The 12,923-nt window shown below is 42.1% G+C and overlaps 1 protein-coding gene across 1 annotated transcript in view; it reads right to left on the bottom strand.

The window, feature by feature from the left end:
* The window catches only part of DNAH14 (dynein axonemal heavy chain 14), a 293,617-nt gene that overhangs the window by 193,743 nt on the left and 86,951 nt on the right, over positions 1-12,923 (bottom strand). The window contains exons 21-22 of the mRNA XM_039235797.1: positions 8,579-8,700; positions 6,555-6,726 (exon numbers count right to left, since the gene is read on the bottom strand). Of these exons, the coding sequence (XP_039091728.1) occupies positions 6,555-6,726; positions 8,579-8,700 (294 nt within the window). The remainder of the gene's footprint in view (positions 1-6,554; positions 6,727-8,578; positions 8,701-12,923) is intronic.

The following is a 12,923-nucleotide window of genomic DNA, read 5'->3' as shown; positions in this document are numbered from 1 at the left end:
AATCTAGAATTTTAAAAATCAGTAACTGTGCTGGAGGGCCAGGGCTCGGTGGGGGACGCCTCCAGGAACGCAGGAGCTGGCAGGCACCACTTCCGCCCCTGCCCCTGGCCTAGATGTCCTGACCCCTGCTGGAACTAGCATGTTAACAGCATCTCTCCTTATTCCGGTGTGGACAGTCCCCCTCCAGCCAGACCTCGGCTCCAGGCCCCCTCCCACACACACCTGCACAGACCACGGTAGCACGGAGCCCCCAGCCACACTCATGTGTGGATCCACCACCGCCATGGGCCCTTGGCCAGATCCCATCCAAGCAGCACTACAAGCCGGCAGTGTACGAGCAGCCCAGACGGGCCACAGCACCCCACAGTGAGTCCTGCCCCCGGGGAGAGAGGAAGATAACCTACACACCAGTCTGACTGTGGCCCCAGCGGTGGGCTGGGGGCAAACATCGGGTCTGACTGCAGCCCCACCCCTCAGTACAAGTTTGTGCGAAAACACAGGACAGTGCCCTGCAGTTGGGAGCTGTCCCATCTCTGGCAAACTCCTGGTCCGGGCTGCCACCGCCCCAGGCCGGCCCACTAACAGCACAGGGATGGGACCCTGCCCACAGCACACAGAGAACCACTGCAGACGACTGGATGGAAAACACAGTTTGGCTGCAACAGTAGGACACCCCTGTAGCAACACACACAACACACACAGGGGACCCTCCTGAAGTGCCATTTTCCAGTGAACAGGGGACACCGCACCCCAGGGCACTCCAGGGCCTCTTCTTCATAAGGTCACTGCTTTCAAGCACAGCAGACGTAGCTGGCTTTCCTAACAGGGCAACAGACAAAATGAGGAGACGGAGGAATCGGTCCCAAATGAAAGAACAGAACAAAACCACAGCAAGAGAGCTAAATGAAACAAAGATAAGTAATATGCCTGGAAGAGAATTTAAAATAACCATCATTAATGACTGGACTTGAGATGAGAGTGGAGTTGAGTGTCTCAATGAGACACTCAACAAAGATAGAAATCGGGGATGAAGAAAAGAACTGAAGTTAAAAATACATGAGAGGGAATAAATAGTAGACTAGAGAAAGCAGAAGATCAGCTACCTAGAGAGCAGAGTAATGGAGAGCAATCAAGCTGAACAGAAGAGAGAAAAAAAAAAAATAACTGAGAACAGGTTTAAGGGAACTCAGAGATACCAGCAAGCACAATAACATTCATGTTATAGGGATCCGAGAAGGGGAAGGGAGAGAAAGTGGGAAGAACATTTATTTGAAGAAATAATAACTGAAAACTTCCCAAATTTGGGGAAGGAAACAGAAATCCAGATCGAGGAGGCACAGAAAGCCCTTAACCAACTAACCCAAAGAGGTCAACACCAAGACACAGTAATTAAAGTGGCAAAAAGCAGTGATCAAGAGAGAATTTTAAAAGTAGCAGGAGACCTTCAAGTCAAGCGTCTTGTTCTCACTGTTTAACAAAAAAAAAAAAAAAAAAGAACAACATAAAAGTAGCAGGAGAATGCATGGGTGGCTCAGTCAATTAAGTGTCCAACTTCAGCTCAGGTCATGATTTTGCCATTCGTGAGTTCAAGCCCCACACTGGACTTTGTACTGTCAGTACAGAGACTGCTTGAGATCCTCTGTCTCCCTCTCTCTCTGCCCCTCCCCTGCATCCATGCCGCACGCCTCTCTCTCTCTCTCTCTCTCTCTCTCTCTCTCAAAAAATAAACATTTATAAAAGCAGCAAGAGAAAAGAAACTAGTGACATAAAAGGGAAATCCCAAAAGGCTAATAGCTGAGTTTTCAGCAGAAACTCTGCAGGCCAGAAGGGAGGGGTGTGATGTAATCAAAGTGCTTAGAGGAAATCATGTGCAGCCAAGAATATTCCATCTAGCAAGGCTCTTCTTCAGAACAGAAGGAGACATAAAGAGCTTCCCAGACAAACAAGGTTTAAAGGAGTTCATGACCACTAAACCAGCGCTACAAGAAATGATAAAGGGGACTCTGAGTAGAAAGGAAAGATCATAAGCAGGAATAAGAAAAGCAGGAATCACAGAAGCAGTAAAAACAAGTATGTATGTAAAACTCTGTCAAGGGATTCACTAAATAAGAGTAAAGTATGTAAAGTATGACACCATATACCTAAAATGTGGGGAGGAGTAAAAATTTAGTACTTTTACAATGGGTTCAAACTTAAGTGACCATCAACTTAGTACAGATTTCTACATGCATAAGATGTTATACAGACACACCCAATGGTAACCACAAATCCCAAACTGGTAATAGATATGCAAAAAATAAAGAGAAAAGAACATAAGTATATCACTAAACAAAGCCATCAAACCATGAGAGAAGACAGCAAGAGAAGAAAGGACCAGAGAAAAACTACAAGAACAACCAAAAAATGAGTAACAAAATGGCAATGCATACACACCTGTCAATAATTACTGAATGGAAATGGACTAAATGCTGTAATCAAAAGACACAGGCTGACAGAACGGATTAAAAAAACCAAGATCCATGTATATGCCACCTACAAGAGATTCATTTCCGGCCTAAAGACACCTGCAGATTGAAAGTGAGGGGACAGAAAAGCATTTATCATGGAAACTGAAGTGAAAAGAAAGCCACAGTAGCAATACTTATATCGGACAAAGTAAAGATTAAATCAAAGGCTATAACAAGAGACAAAGACACTGTATAATCATAAAGGAAATATTCCAACACAATATAACAATTGTAAATATTTATGCACCCAATATGAAAGCACTCAAATACATAAAGCAGCTAATAACGAACACTGAAAAAATAATCAACAGTAATACAATAATAGTACAGGACTTTACTACTCCACTTACACCAGTGGATAGATCATTCAAACAGAAAATCAACAAGGAAACAAATGTGGCTTTGAAGGACACATTGGACCACATGAATCTAACAGATATATTCAGGACATTCCATCCCTAACAGCAGAATACACATTCTTTCTAACTGTACAGGGAACATTCTCCAGAACAGATTACGTGTTAGATCACAAAACAAGTCTCAACAAATTAACAAAATCAAAGTCACACCATGCATGTTTTCCAACTGCAATGCTACAAAACTAGAAATCAACCACGAGAAAAGATCTGAAAAGAGCACAAATATGTGGAGGATAAATTACATGCTACTAAACAATGAATGGGTCAATCAAGAGGAAATTTAAAAATACACTGAGATAAATTAAAACAAAAACACAGTGGTCCAAAATCTTTGAGAGGCAGCGAAAGTGGTTCTAAGAGGGAAGTTTACAGCAATATAGGTCTACCTCAATGAAGAAGAAAAATCTCAAGAACCTAACCTACTACCTAAGGGATCTAAGAAAAGAAGAACAAACAGAACTCAAAACTAGAAGAAGGAAGGAAATAATAAAGATTGAGCAGAACTAAACAAAACAGAAACTAAAAAACACAGTAGAAAAGATCAATGAAACCAAGGACTGGTTCTTTGAAAAGATCAATAAAACTGATAAATCTTTAGCCAGATCCATTCCCCTCCCTTGCAAAAAAAAAAAGACCCAAATAAAATCATAAATGAAAGAGAAAAAATAACAACTGGCAAGAAAGAAATATGAAGGATCATAAGATTATAAGAGAACATTATGAAAAATTATATGCCAACAAATTTGACAACCTAGAAGAAATGGATAAGTTCTTAGAAACATATGACCTCCCAAAACTGAATCAGAAAGAAACATAAACTTTATTTAAAAAAAAAATTTTAATGTTTTATTTCTTTGTGAGACAGAGTGAAAGGCAGCGCGAGCAGGGGAGGGGCAGAGAGAGAGAGAGATACAGAATCCAAAGCAGGCTCTAGGCTCTGAGCTAGCTGTCAGCACAGAGCCCAATGCAGGGCTCAAAACCACAAACCGTGAGATCATGACCTGAGCTGAAGTTGGACGATTAACTGACTGAGCCACCCAGGCGCCCCAAAACATAAACTTTAAACCAACTTTTTATCAATAATTAAAAATCTCCCATAAAACAAAAGTCCAAGACCAGAAGCTTCATAGGCAAATTCTTCCAAACATTAAAAAAAAGTTAATACCTATTTTTTTTCAAACTATTCCAAAAAATACAAGAGAAAGGAAAGCTTCCAAATGTATTCTATGAGGCCAGAATTACCCTGATACCAAAGCCACAGAAAGATACACAAAAAAAGAGAAAGACTGGCCAAAGCCCTGATGAACATATATGCTCAAAATCCTCAACAAAATATTAGTAAACCGAATCCAACAATACATTAAGAAAATCACTCACCACGATCAAGTGGGAGTTAATCCCAGGATGTTCTCGTTACACAGAATGAGAAAAAACATCCCTAAAATTTGTACAGAATCACCAAAGACCCTGAAAAGGCAAAGCAATCTTGAAAACGAACAAAGCTGGAGGCATCACAATCCCAGATTTCAAGATATATTACAAATCATTACTAATCAAAATAGTATGGTACTGGCATAAAAACAGACACATCGATCCATGGAATACAACAGAAAACCCAGAAACAAACCTACAATTATACGGTTGATTAATCTTCGACAAAGCAAGAAAGAATATCCAATGGGGAAAAAATGGTGTCTTCAACGAATGATGCTGGGAAAACTGGATGGCAACACGCAAAAGAATGAAACTTGACAAGTTCCTCACACCACACACAAAAGTAAATTCAAATTGGATTGAAGACCTAAATGTGAGACATGGAAACATTAAAATCCTAGAGAAGAACACAGACAGTAACTTCTTTGCCACTGGCCACAGTAACTTCTTTCTGCATATGCCTTTTGAGGCAAGGGATGCAAAAGCAAAAATAAACAAGTGAGACTACTTTCTGCACAGTGAAGGAAACAATCAACAAAACTTTAAGGCAACCCATAGAATGGGAGGGATATTTACAAATGACATATTTGATAAATGGCTAGTATCTGAAATATATAAAGAATTTATACATCTTGATACCATAAAAACCCCAATAATCCAATTAAAAAATGGGCAGAAGACATGAACAGACATTTCTCCAAAGAAGACATCCAGATGGCCAAGAGACACATGAAAAGATGCTCAGCACCATTCATCATCAGGGAAATACTAATCAAAACCACCGTGAGATATCACCTCACACCTGTCAGAATGGCTAAAATCCCAAACACAAGGAACAACAAATGGTGAGGATGTGGAGACAAAGGAACCCTGGTGCACGGTTGTTAGGAATGCAAACTGGTGCAGCCACTGTTTTGCAGCAGGAAAACAGTATGGGGGTTACTCAAAAAATTAAAACTAGAACTATCATATGATCCTCTAATTCCACTACTGGGTATTTAGTCAAAGAATATGAAAACACTAATTCAAAAAGATACATGCACCCCAACATTTATAGCAGCACTATCGCCAAGAGCCAAACCATGGAAGTAGCCCAAGTGTCCGTCAAACGATGAATGGAGAAAGACGATGTGGTGTATATACACAATGGAATGTTACTCAGCGGTAAAAAGGAATGACATCTTGTCATTGGCAACGACATGGGTTACTTGCGGAGGGCACAATGCTAAGGGAAGTAAGTCAGTCAGAGAACAAGAAATACCCTATGATTTTACTCACATGTGGAATTTAAGAAACAAAACAAATGAACAAAGGGGGAAAAAAGAGACAAGCTGAGAAACAGACACTGAACTCTAGAGAACAGACAGGTAGTTACCAGAAGAAAGCGGGGGGAATCGGTGAATCGGTGAAGGGGATTAAAAGTACACTTACCACGATGAGCATGAGTAAGGAATGGAGTGCTGAATCACCGTACTCTATGCCTGGAACTAATATGCTCCATAATAGCTGTACTGGGTTTAAGACAGAAGTAAAGGGGCACCTGGGGGGGGGTCATTAGGGGCACCTGGGGGGGTCAGTAGATTGAGCATCTGACTCTTGACTTCAAGTCAGGTCATGATCTCATGGTTTGTGAGTTCGAGTCCCATTGGCCTCTGAACTGATGGCTTGGAGTCTGCTGAGGATTCTCTCTCTCTCTCTCTCTCTCTCCCTCCCTCCCTCCCTTGCTTGGGCTCACTCTCTCTCTCTGTGTCTCTATCCTCAAAATAAGCTTAAAATTTTTAAATTAAATTAAAAAAAATGAAATCAACAAACTACTCAATTTCAACTGTTGCTAATCTTGTCCATCTAATAATAGCAGTCATGCTGATATAAATAATTGACACCAGTTAAGTACTTCCTCTGTGTCAGCTCATTTAGCACAAAGCCCCTCGAGGCAGGCACCACCATCATCCCCAATGTGAAGAGAGGGAAACCTAGGCACTGAAAACCTGGTTTTGTCTGAGGCCATTTAGAGTGGCCTGTCCACCTTTTTGTTCATCCTGATGATACCTACACTAACCCCATAGCTGGTGAGGGCTGGCAAAATTGTTGGCGGCCACAGCATGGAAAATCCGTGTCAGGACTCGTTTCTGTCCTGCACTACCTCACATTTCCAAGATGCAATCGTTCCCCATGCTGGGACTATTGGTGTTACCTCAAGACTCTTCATTATGTATTCCAGATGCAGATTGCAGTTCTGCAGAGTTTCGAGGAACCCAGCAGAGGTAGTTATCCGCAAAGCATCCAGCTTGTTCTGTATTTTTGACATGATTTCTCCCCACATGGAGATCACTTGAGAGAAGAGCTTTGCTTCCGCGGGGAGCTGCCTTGAGGAAGGGAAACAAGAGACAACGTCACCTATTTAGAAATGTCATGACGTGTTGTTTTTGCCGATCCATAACAAGGTATTTCATAGTGTTTATTATACACGACGACGTACACATAGGAAATCTGGGAGAGATCAGACACACATCCATCATTTAACAAGATCAGACTTACTGCGAGTTCCGAGATAGACACAAATTCTACATAAAGTGAGTAAAAGTGATTTGTGTCCTAAGAAATGCAGGAAAGCAAAGGCTAATGAATTCTAGAGGAAATGGGGTCTGCGGGAACAACTTCTCCAAGAAGCTTCTCCAAGCATACGCGAGAGGGCAAGGTCACCTGTGGCTGAGAACCAGCGGCCTGCAGCAGCAGTGTGCTCTCATGCTTCTATCCAGAGAAGAGGCAGGTCCTGGTTTCCAAAACCCCAAACCCCAGGGCAACAACTGTCAAGCTCTCCCACGAGTGCGCCACCACTGTCCCGTTCCCCATTTGGGGCAATGGGCCTAGAAACTTCTTCGGCTTAGCAAAAACCCTATTGGGGAGGGGCCCTCATCATCCCCTCTGTCGGGCACCCTCCCCTCTCCCCAGAAGACTCTAGGGTGACCTCACCAGGAGCATGCAGGGAGGGGAATGGACAGCATCCTGGTCTCTCACACATTCTCTTCAGAAATTCTCCCTGCTAATGAACCTCCCGTCCCCTCCTCTTTACCACACTCCCCCTGGAATCAGGGCCCATCATCCTCCTCTTTTCAAAGGCAGGGCCGTGACAGACGCGTGTTTCCTTTCCTTGAGCGCTGTGGTGCTGCAGTCATCAGCACCCCTTAATTTCAGGCCCCCTTTTCTCTCACAGCAAAGCCTGGGAAGAATGAGGTGGCGCCATTTTGAACTGAGAGAGTCTTATCTTTCCGTCAATTAAGAATTTTTGTAAAGAGCAAGACTGAGGTTTGAATTTCAGGCACTAAGTTGTAACCACAAAGGACACATTCCGCGGGTATGTGGTTTCCCCATGAGAACTACAAAATGACTAGAGCTTGGTGCAAGGACTTTAGAAAGGGCTCCTCCCACAAAATACATATCACAAACACGGCATTGTTTCCTGCAAAGCAAAACTCACACCTACGCAGTTTTCTTATGTGAGCCACCCGAAGCTCCCCTCTGCCCCTAAAATAAACGTCACGATACTTAACCCGATACCTAAGGTCCCCCCTCATCTGCTCTAACGCCTTACAAACACGCGCTCTGTGATAGCCTACCGGATTTCAGAATGGCTCCCCGACTAGCCTGTGTCATTTATGGTCAACACTTCAAATCTGTCTAGACATTACAGATGTCACAATTTACACACTCTTGTGACCAGTGACTTTAAAGAGAGACCAAGTAATGCGAATGCTATGAATAAAAAGAAAAGGGAGAATTTTCCCTAGCTGTCTAGGGGACAGTTCTCTCCATTCTCTCACCTGCTCCAAAGTAAGAAACCACCATTCATGTACATAGACTACTGAACACACGTTTACTGCTCATACGAAAACCACACTAATGTTCTAGAATTAAGTAGACACACAGTATTGTGGTTTAGGGATTACAATGATCTATGTGACATTTCTTATCCAATCCTTAACAGTTTCATATCTGAAATTGAGAAATAGGAGTTTTTTAAAAAGAGATGATGCTTGCAATCTTCCATGAAAGAAAAAATAATTCAGCACATTTTACTCCTGTGCCCATAGGCAGGTTATTTTAGAATGTTCACTGAAGAAATGACTTCTCAGGGATTACAGGCAATAAATACTCACCGTATGTTTCTCTTTTTTTCAACCTCTATATGGCTTATTGTTTGTTTGTTTGTTTTTTTACCTTTGTATTTCTACAGAATAAAAGACTGGTTCCAGATACAGCCAATTTCTTTGACAATTCATCCATTCCTCCAGAGTGTAAGAGAAGAGAGTCAAGTTCTGATCCCACTTTTTCACAAGATCCTGTAAGATAAACATGTACATTCAGGAAGTTTTACAGGTCATGCAGTAGAAATATATCCAAGGGGATTATCAGTCACCGACACACAGATGCTATGGTAGACGGTCACATCAGTAAATGCAAATCTAATTATATTTCGTTTGGGGAGAGGTTTGAGCTGTTCTTCTGTTCATGCAATTTTCTGTCTTAATTTATGATGCAGCATACAGGTATTTTTTGGCTTGTATATCCTTTCAGTGCTTTCTTTAAATATTTTTGTACACAAGTACATAGAATACCTTTCGTATTACATAGTTACATAAATGCAGTTACAAAACAATGTGTATAATGTGGCTGCATTCACTTAACCATAAATATTACATATTACATAAATGTTACATAAATATGCTCATATTTTATATACATTCCTTCTTAACTTTTTTGTGTTTTGTTTTGGCTTCTTTACCTAATAGTGTCTTTTAGAGAGGCATTAGTACTTACAGGTTGTCTTCATTCTTTTCTCTTATTTTTTTTAACATTTTATTTATTTATGAGAGAGAGAGAGAGAGAGAGAGAGAGAGAGAGACATAGCATGAGTGGGCAAGGGGCCGAGAGAGAGGGAGACACAGAATCCCAAGCAGGCTCCAGGCTCTGAGCTGTCAGCACAGAGCCTGACGTGGGGCTCAAACTCATGGACCACGAGACCATGACCTCAGATGAAGTTGACTCAACTGACTGAGCCACCGAGGTGCTCCTAGTCTTTTAATTAAATAAAACATTGTGTGGATATCACATATTTTTCCAGCTAGTATATTTATTAAAGAAAGAGGAAAATGGTTAAAAATCAATTAATACTAAAATGCTTAAAAACCAGTAGAATGGCCCTTCCCTTAACATGGATTCTTGAGAGGGAACCACTTATAACTCATTTATTTATCTCCCATCTGCTGTGTACGCCCATATTTCCTTTTAAATCCATTTTATATTTCAATACCCTTATTAAGGAATAACTGACTTCAGTAAATGGATTTTTAAATCTCACAATTTAATGCTTTGACATATGTTTGCAACCATGAAGCAGTCACCTCAAGATAACAAACGTATCCATCACCTCAGAAAGGTTTCCTGTGCCCTATTGCAATCCCTTCCTCTACACGTGCCTCTTCCCATCCCTAAATGAGCGCTGATCGACATTCTAAAACTACAGCCTCGTTTGCATTTTCTAGAATTTTATATAAATGAAACCGTACAACAGGTATTCTTTCTGGTCTGACTTCTTTCACTCAGCAGAATTATTCTGAGATTCACTCATGTTGTTGCACAGATGAGAACCGCATTTCCTTGTTACTGCTGCACAGTATTCCCTGGTACCGATGTACGACAACATGCCTGTGCTGCTCCAGGCGTCCAGCCACGTCGCGTCCTGTTTCTCACTAATACAAATAAAGCTGCTGTGAATATTCGGGTGTAAGTCTTTGTATGGACATAAACCTGCCTTCCTTTTGGGTAAATACCTATGAGTGGAATGGCTGCCTCACGTGGTGGGTCTTTTTTTTAACTTTTAAAGAAACCTTTCAAGTGATTAGAACACCCTACCTGTTACGCAGCTGTGTATGAGATTCCCACCAACACCTGGGATGATCCGTCTTTTTCGTTGTAGTCATTCCATATGATGTGTAGTGGTAGCTCACTGGGATTTTAACTTTTCCTGGATGAGCAATGAAGTTAACATCCTTTCACATGTTTATGTTCCCTCCAAATACTTTCTTTGGTGAAGTAGCCACTTAAATGTTTTTCCCATCTCTTTACTGTTTTTTGAGAGTTCTTTATATATTCTCGAAAGAAGTCCTTTACCAAACATGTGTGTTGCAAATATTTCATTCCAGCCTTGGCTTATATATATTTGCCTTAACAGTGTTATTGGAGGAGCACAAATTTTTAATTTTGATGAAATTCAGTCGACAGACTTTTCCTTCTACTGATCAGTCTCTAGGTTGCACACTGAAGAAAAGTGCCTAGCCCAAGATCACAAAAATTTTGATGTTTTCTTCTCAGTGTTTCAGAAATGTCCTCTGCTGTTTTAGGTCTATGATCCACTCGTGAGTTAAAGTTTACATGTGCTATAAGATATGGTTTGAAGGCATTTTAAAAATTTGTTCGGCATACAGCTGTCTGATTTGTCAGCACCATTTCTAAAAAGACTTCTTTTTACACTTAATCTCTATTCTTTTCTTTAGGTCTGTTTATGAGTGCAAGCAGGGGAGGGGCAGAGAGAGAGAGGGAGAGAAGGAGGCACTGTGCAGAGCCTGATGCAGGGCTCGAACTCATGAACTGTGAGAAATTGAGAGTCGGACGCTTGACGGACTGAGACCCCCATCTGCTCTGTGATCCCTATTCTGTACTGTTTGTCTGTCTTTAAACCAATACAAAGACCAGTTTTGGTTACGCAGCTTTACAAGAAGTCTTAAATCACGTACTGTTGATCTTCCAACTTTGTTCTTTTTGAAAATTGTTTAAAGTCACTCATCTTCCTTCCTGTAATGTCCGATCTGCTGTCAATCCCCTCCCGGTCCATTTCACCTCAGATATTAGTGTTCATCTGCAGAAGTTTGACTTTGGTCTTCACATTTAATCTATTTAACCCTCCCCGATCTACTGGTCTCTAATTCGGACTTCCCGCTCAGTTCAGGATCAGTTTCCGTCAGTACATTTTTTTCACTATGAATTCTATTTCTTACATTTTTGAATGCATCATAATGCAGACACCGTGATTTTATCGTATGGGGGCCTGGATATTTTTGTTTTGTTTTCCCATAAACAGTCTTGAGCTTTGTTCTGAGTGCTGTTATGTTACTTAGAAACGGCTTCATCATTACGGGTTTTGCTTCGAAGCCCTGTGGGAGCAGCGTTTCCTCCAAGGCTGACAGCCGCGTCCTCCCGGCGCGCCGGCGTTGCGCGTCCAAGGCGCTGGTGGGTACGGGCGCCGCTCCCAGCCCAGCGGGCTGGTCCCCTCGCCCTCGCGCGGGCTCACTTCCTGAGCGCCAGGAGTTTCTGGAGTGCGCGTGCCAGCACTCGGCGCGGCCAGGCCCCGGGCTGTGCCCTCCGTGCTCCGTGACCCCGCGCCCAGCAGGCTCCGGTCGCTCCGCTCAAGGGAGGCCTAAACTCAGGCTCTTCTGGTTTCCCTCCTCACGGAATCTCGTTGTTCGATGCCTGAGGCCGTTCGATGCCTGAAGTCGGGCTTCCCAGAAGCCACAGTCTGTCTCTTTCCTTCTGTTCCGCCGCGGGTACTTCGCGGCAAGGCGTACGGGTCCCTCCCCTGGAAGCAGTGTGTGCGCGCGCGCACATGCGCAGTTGTTCGTTCTGAGTACGCCCATGTATCATTTACCACGTTTACTTTCCTTTACTGAAGGCATCAGGTGCTCTAAACGTACCTTTTCATGGGCTCTAAGCCAACTCTGACAAGGTCTGATTTAGAATTCTCTTTCTAAATAAATTTTCTAAGAAAAAATTAGTACATTTCTTGTATATTCTAATGGATGCTTTTACATTTCTAGTTTTTGTGATACTTTTGCTGTTGTTGTCTATTTTGTGGTGTTTCTCTGCTGTTCATTTTTTTATTTGAATGTCTGTGGTTGGAGAATATGGTCTATTTGGTTTATCCCCTTTTCCTCTAAGATTCAGTTAACTGACATCTTCCCTAAATGCTAGCGTGTTTGCAAATAATGTGAATCCCATTTGATGGGCACACATTTCTCTCACACTACCTATAATCAGTTATGGTAATTTTAGTATTAAGTATCTCTATATTATTACCTGTCTTGTTGAGTTTCCTTAAATTTTTAAGTGATTCTTGGCCATGTTAGTGGATGCGGTGCTGTGCAGAGAGGCACTATCAGGGACCATTATCAGCTGACCCTGTCTTTCAATTCCTAATCATGATGTGTTCTAGCAAACTGCATGGACACACAGGTGTGGACACACAGGACTCACCATTAAGAGCAACTGCACAGGAAATGGAAAGGAAGAGTCTCGTGTCGGCAAGCAGGGTCTGCGGGCAGTGGGCCTGGTGTGCGCCCCACCAGAACCACAGATGTTTCTAGTGGCAGTGGCACCATCGGTAAGTCACCGCGTACGCGGTCATGTTTTTATAAGATCTAAATTTATTTTATTTGCCCAAACTGAACTTTATGACAACTCTTCACCAACGAACAGTTAATGTTTCCCAAAAAAGTTGTTTCTAGCTTTC

This window comes from Hyaena hyaena, unplaced genomic scaffold, assembly GCF_003009895.1.
Source record: "Hyaena hyaena isolate Hyena2069 unplaced genomic scaffold, ASM300989v1 scaffold_103, whole genome shotgun sequence".
Lineage (NCBI taxonomy): Eukaryota > Metazoa > Chordata > Mammalia > Carnivora > Hyaenidae > Hyaena > Hyaena hyaena.
Note: the sequence above shows the minus strand (reverse complement) of the source record. Positions and strands in the feature narration are given on the sequence as shown.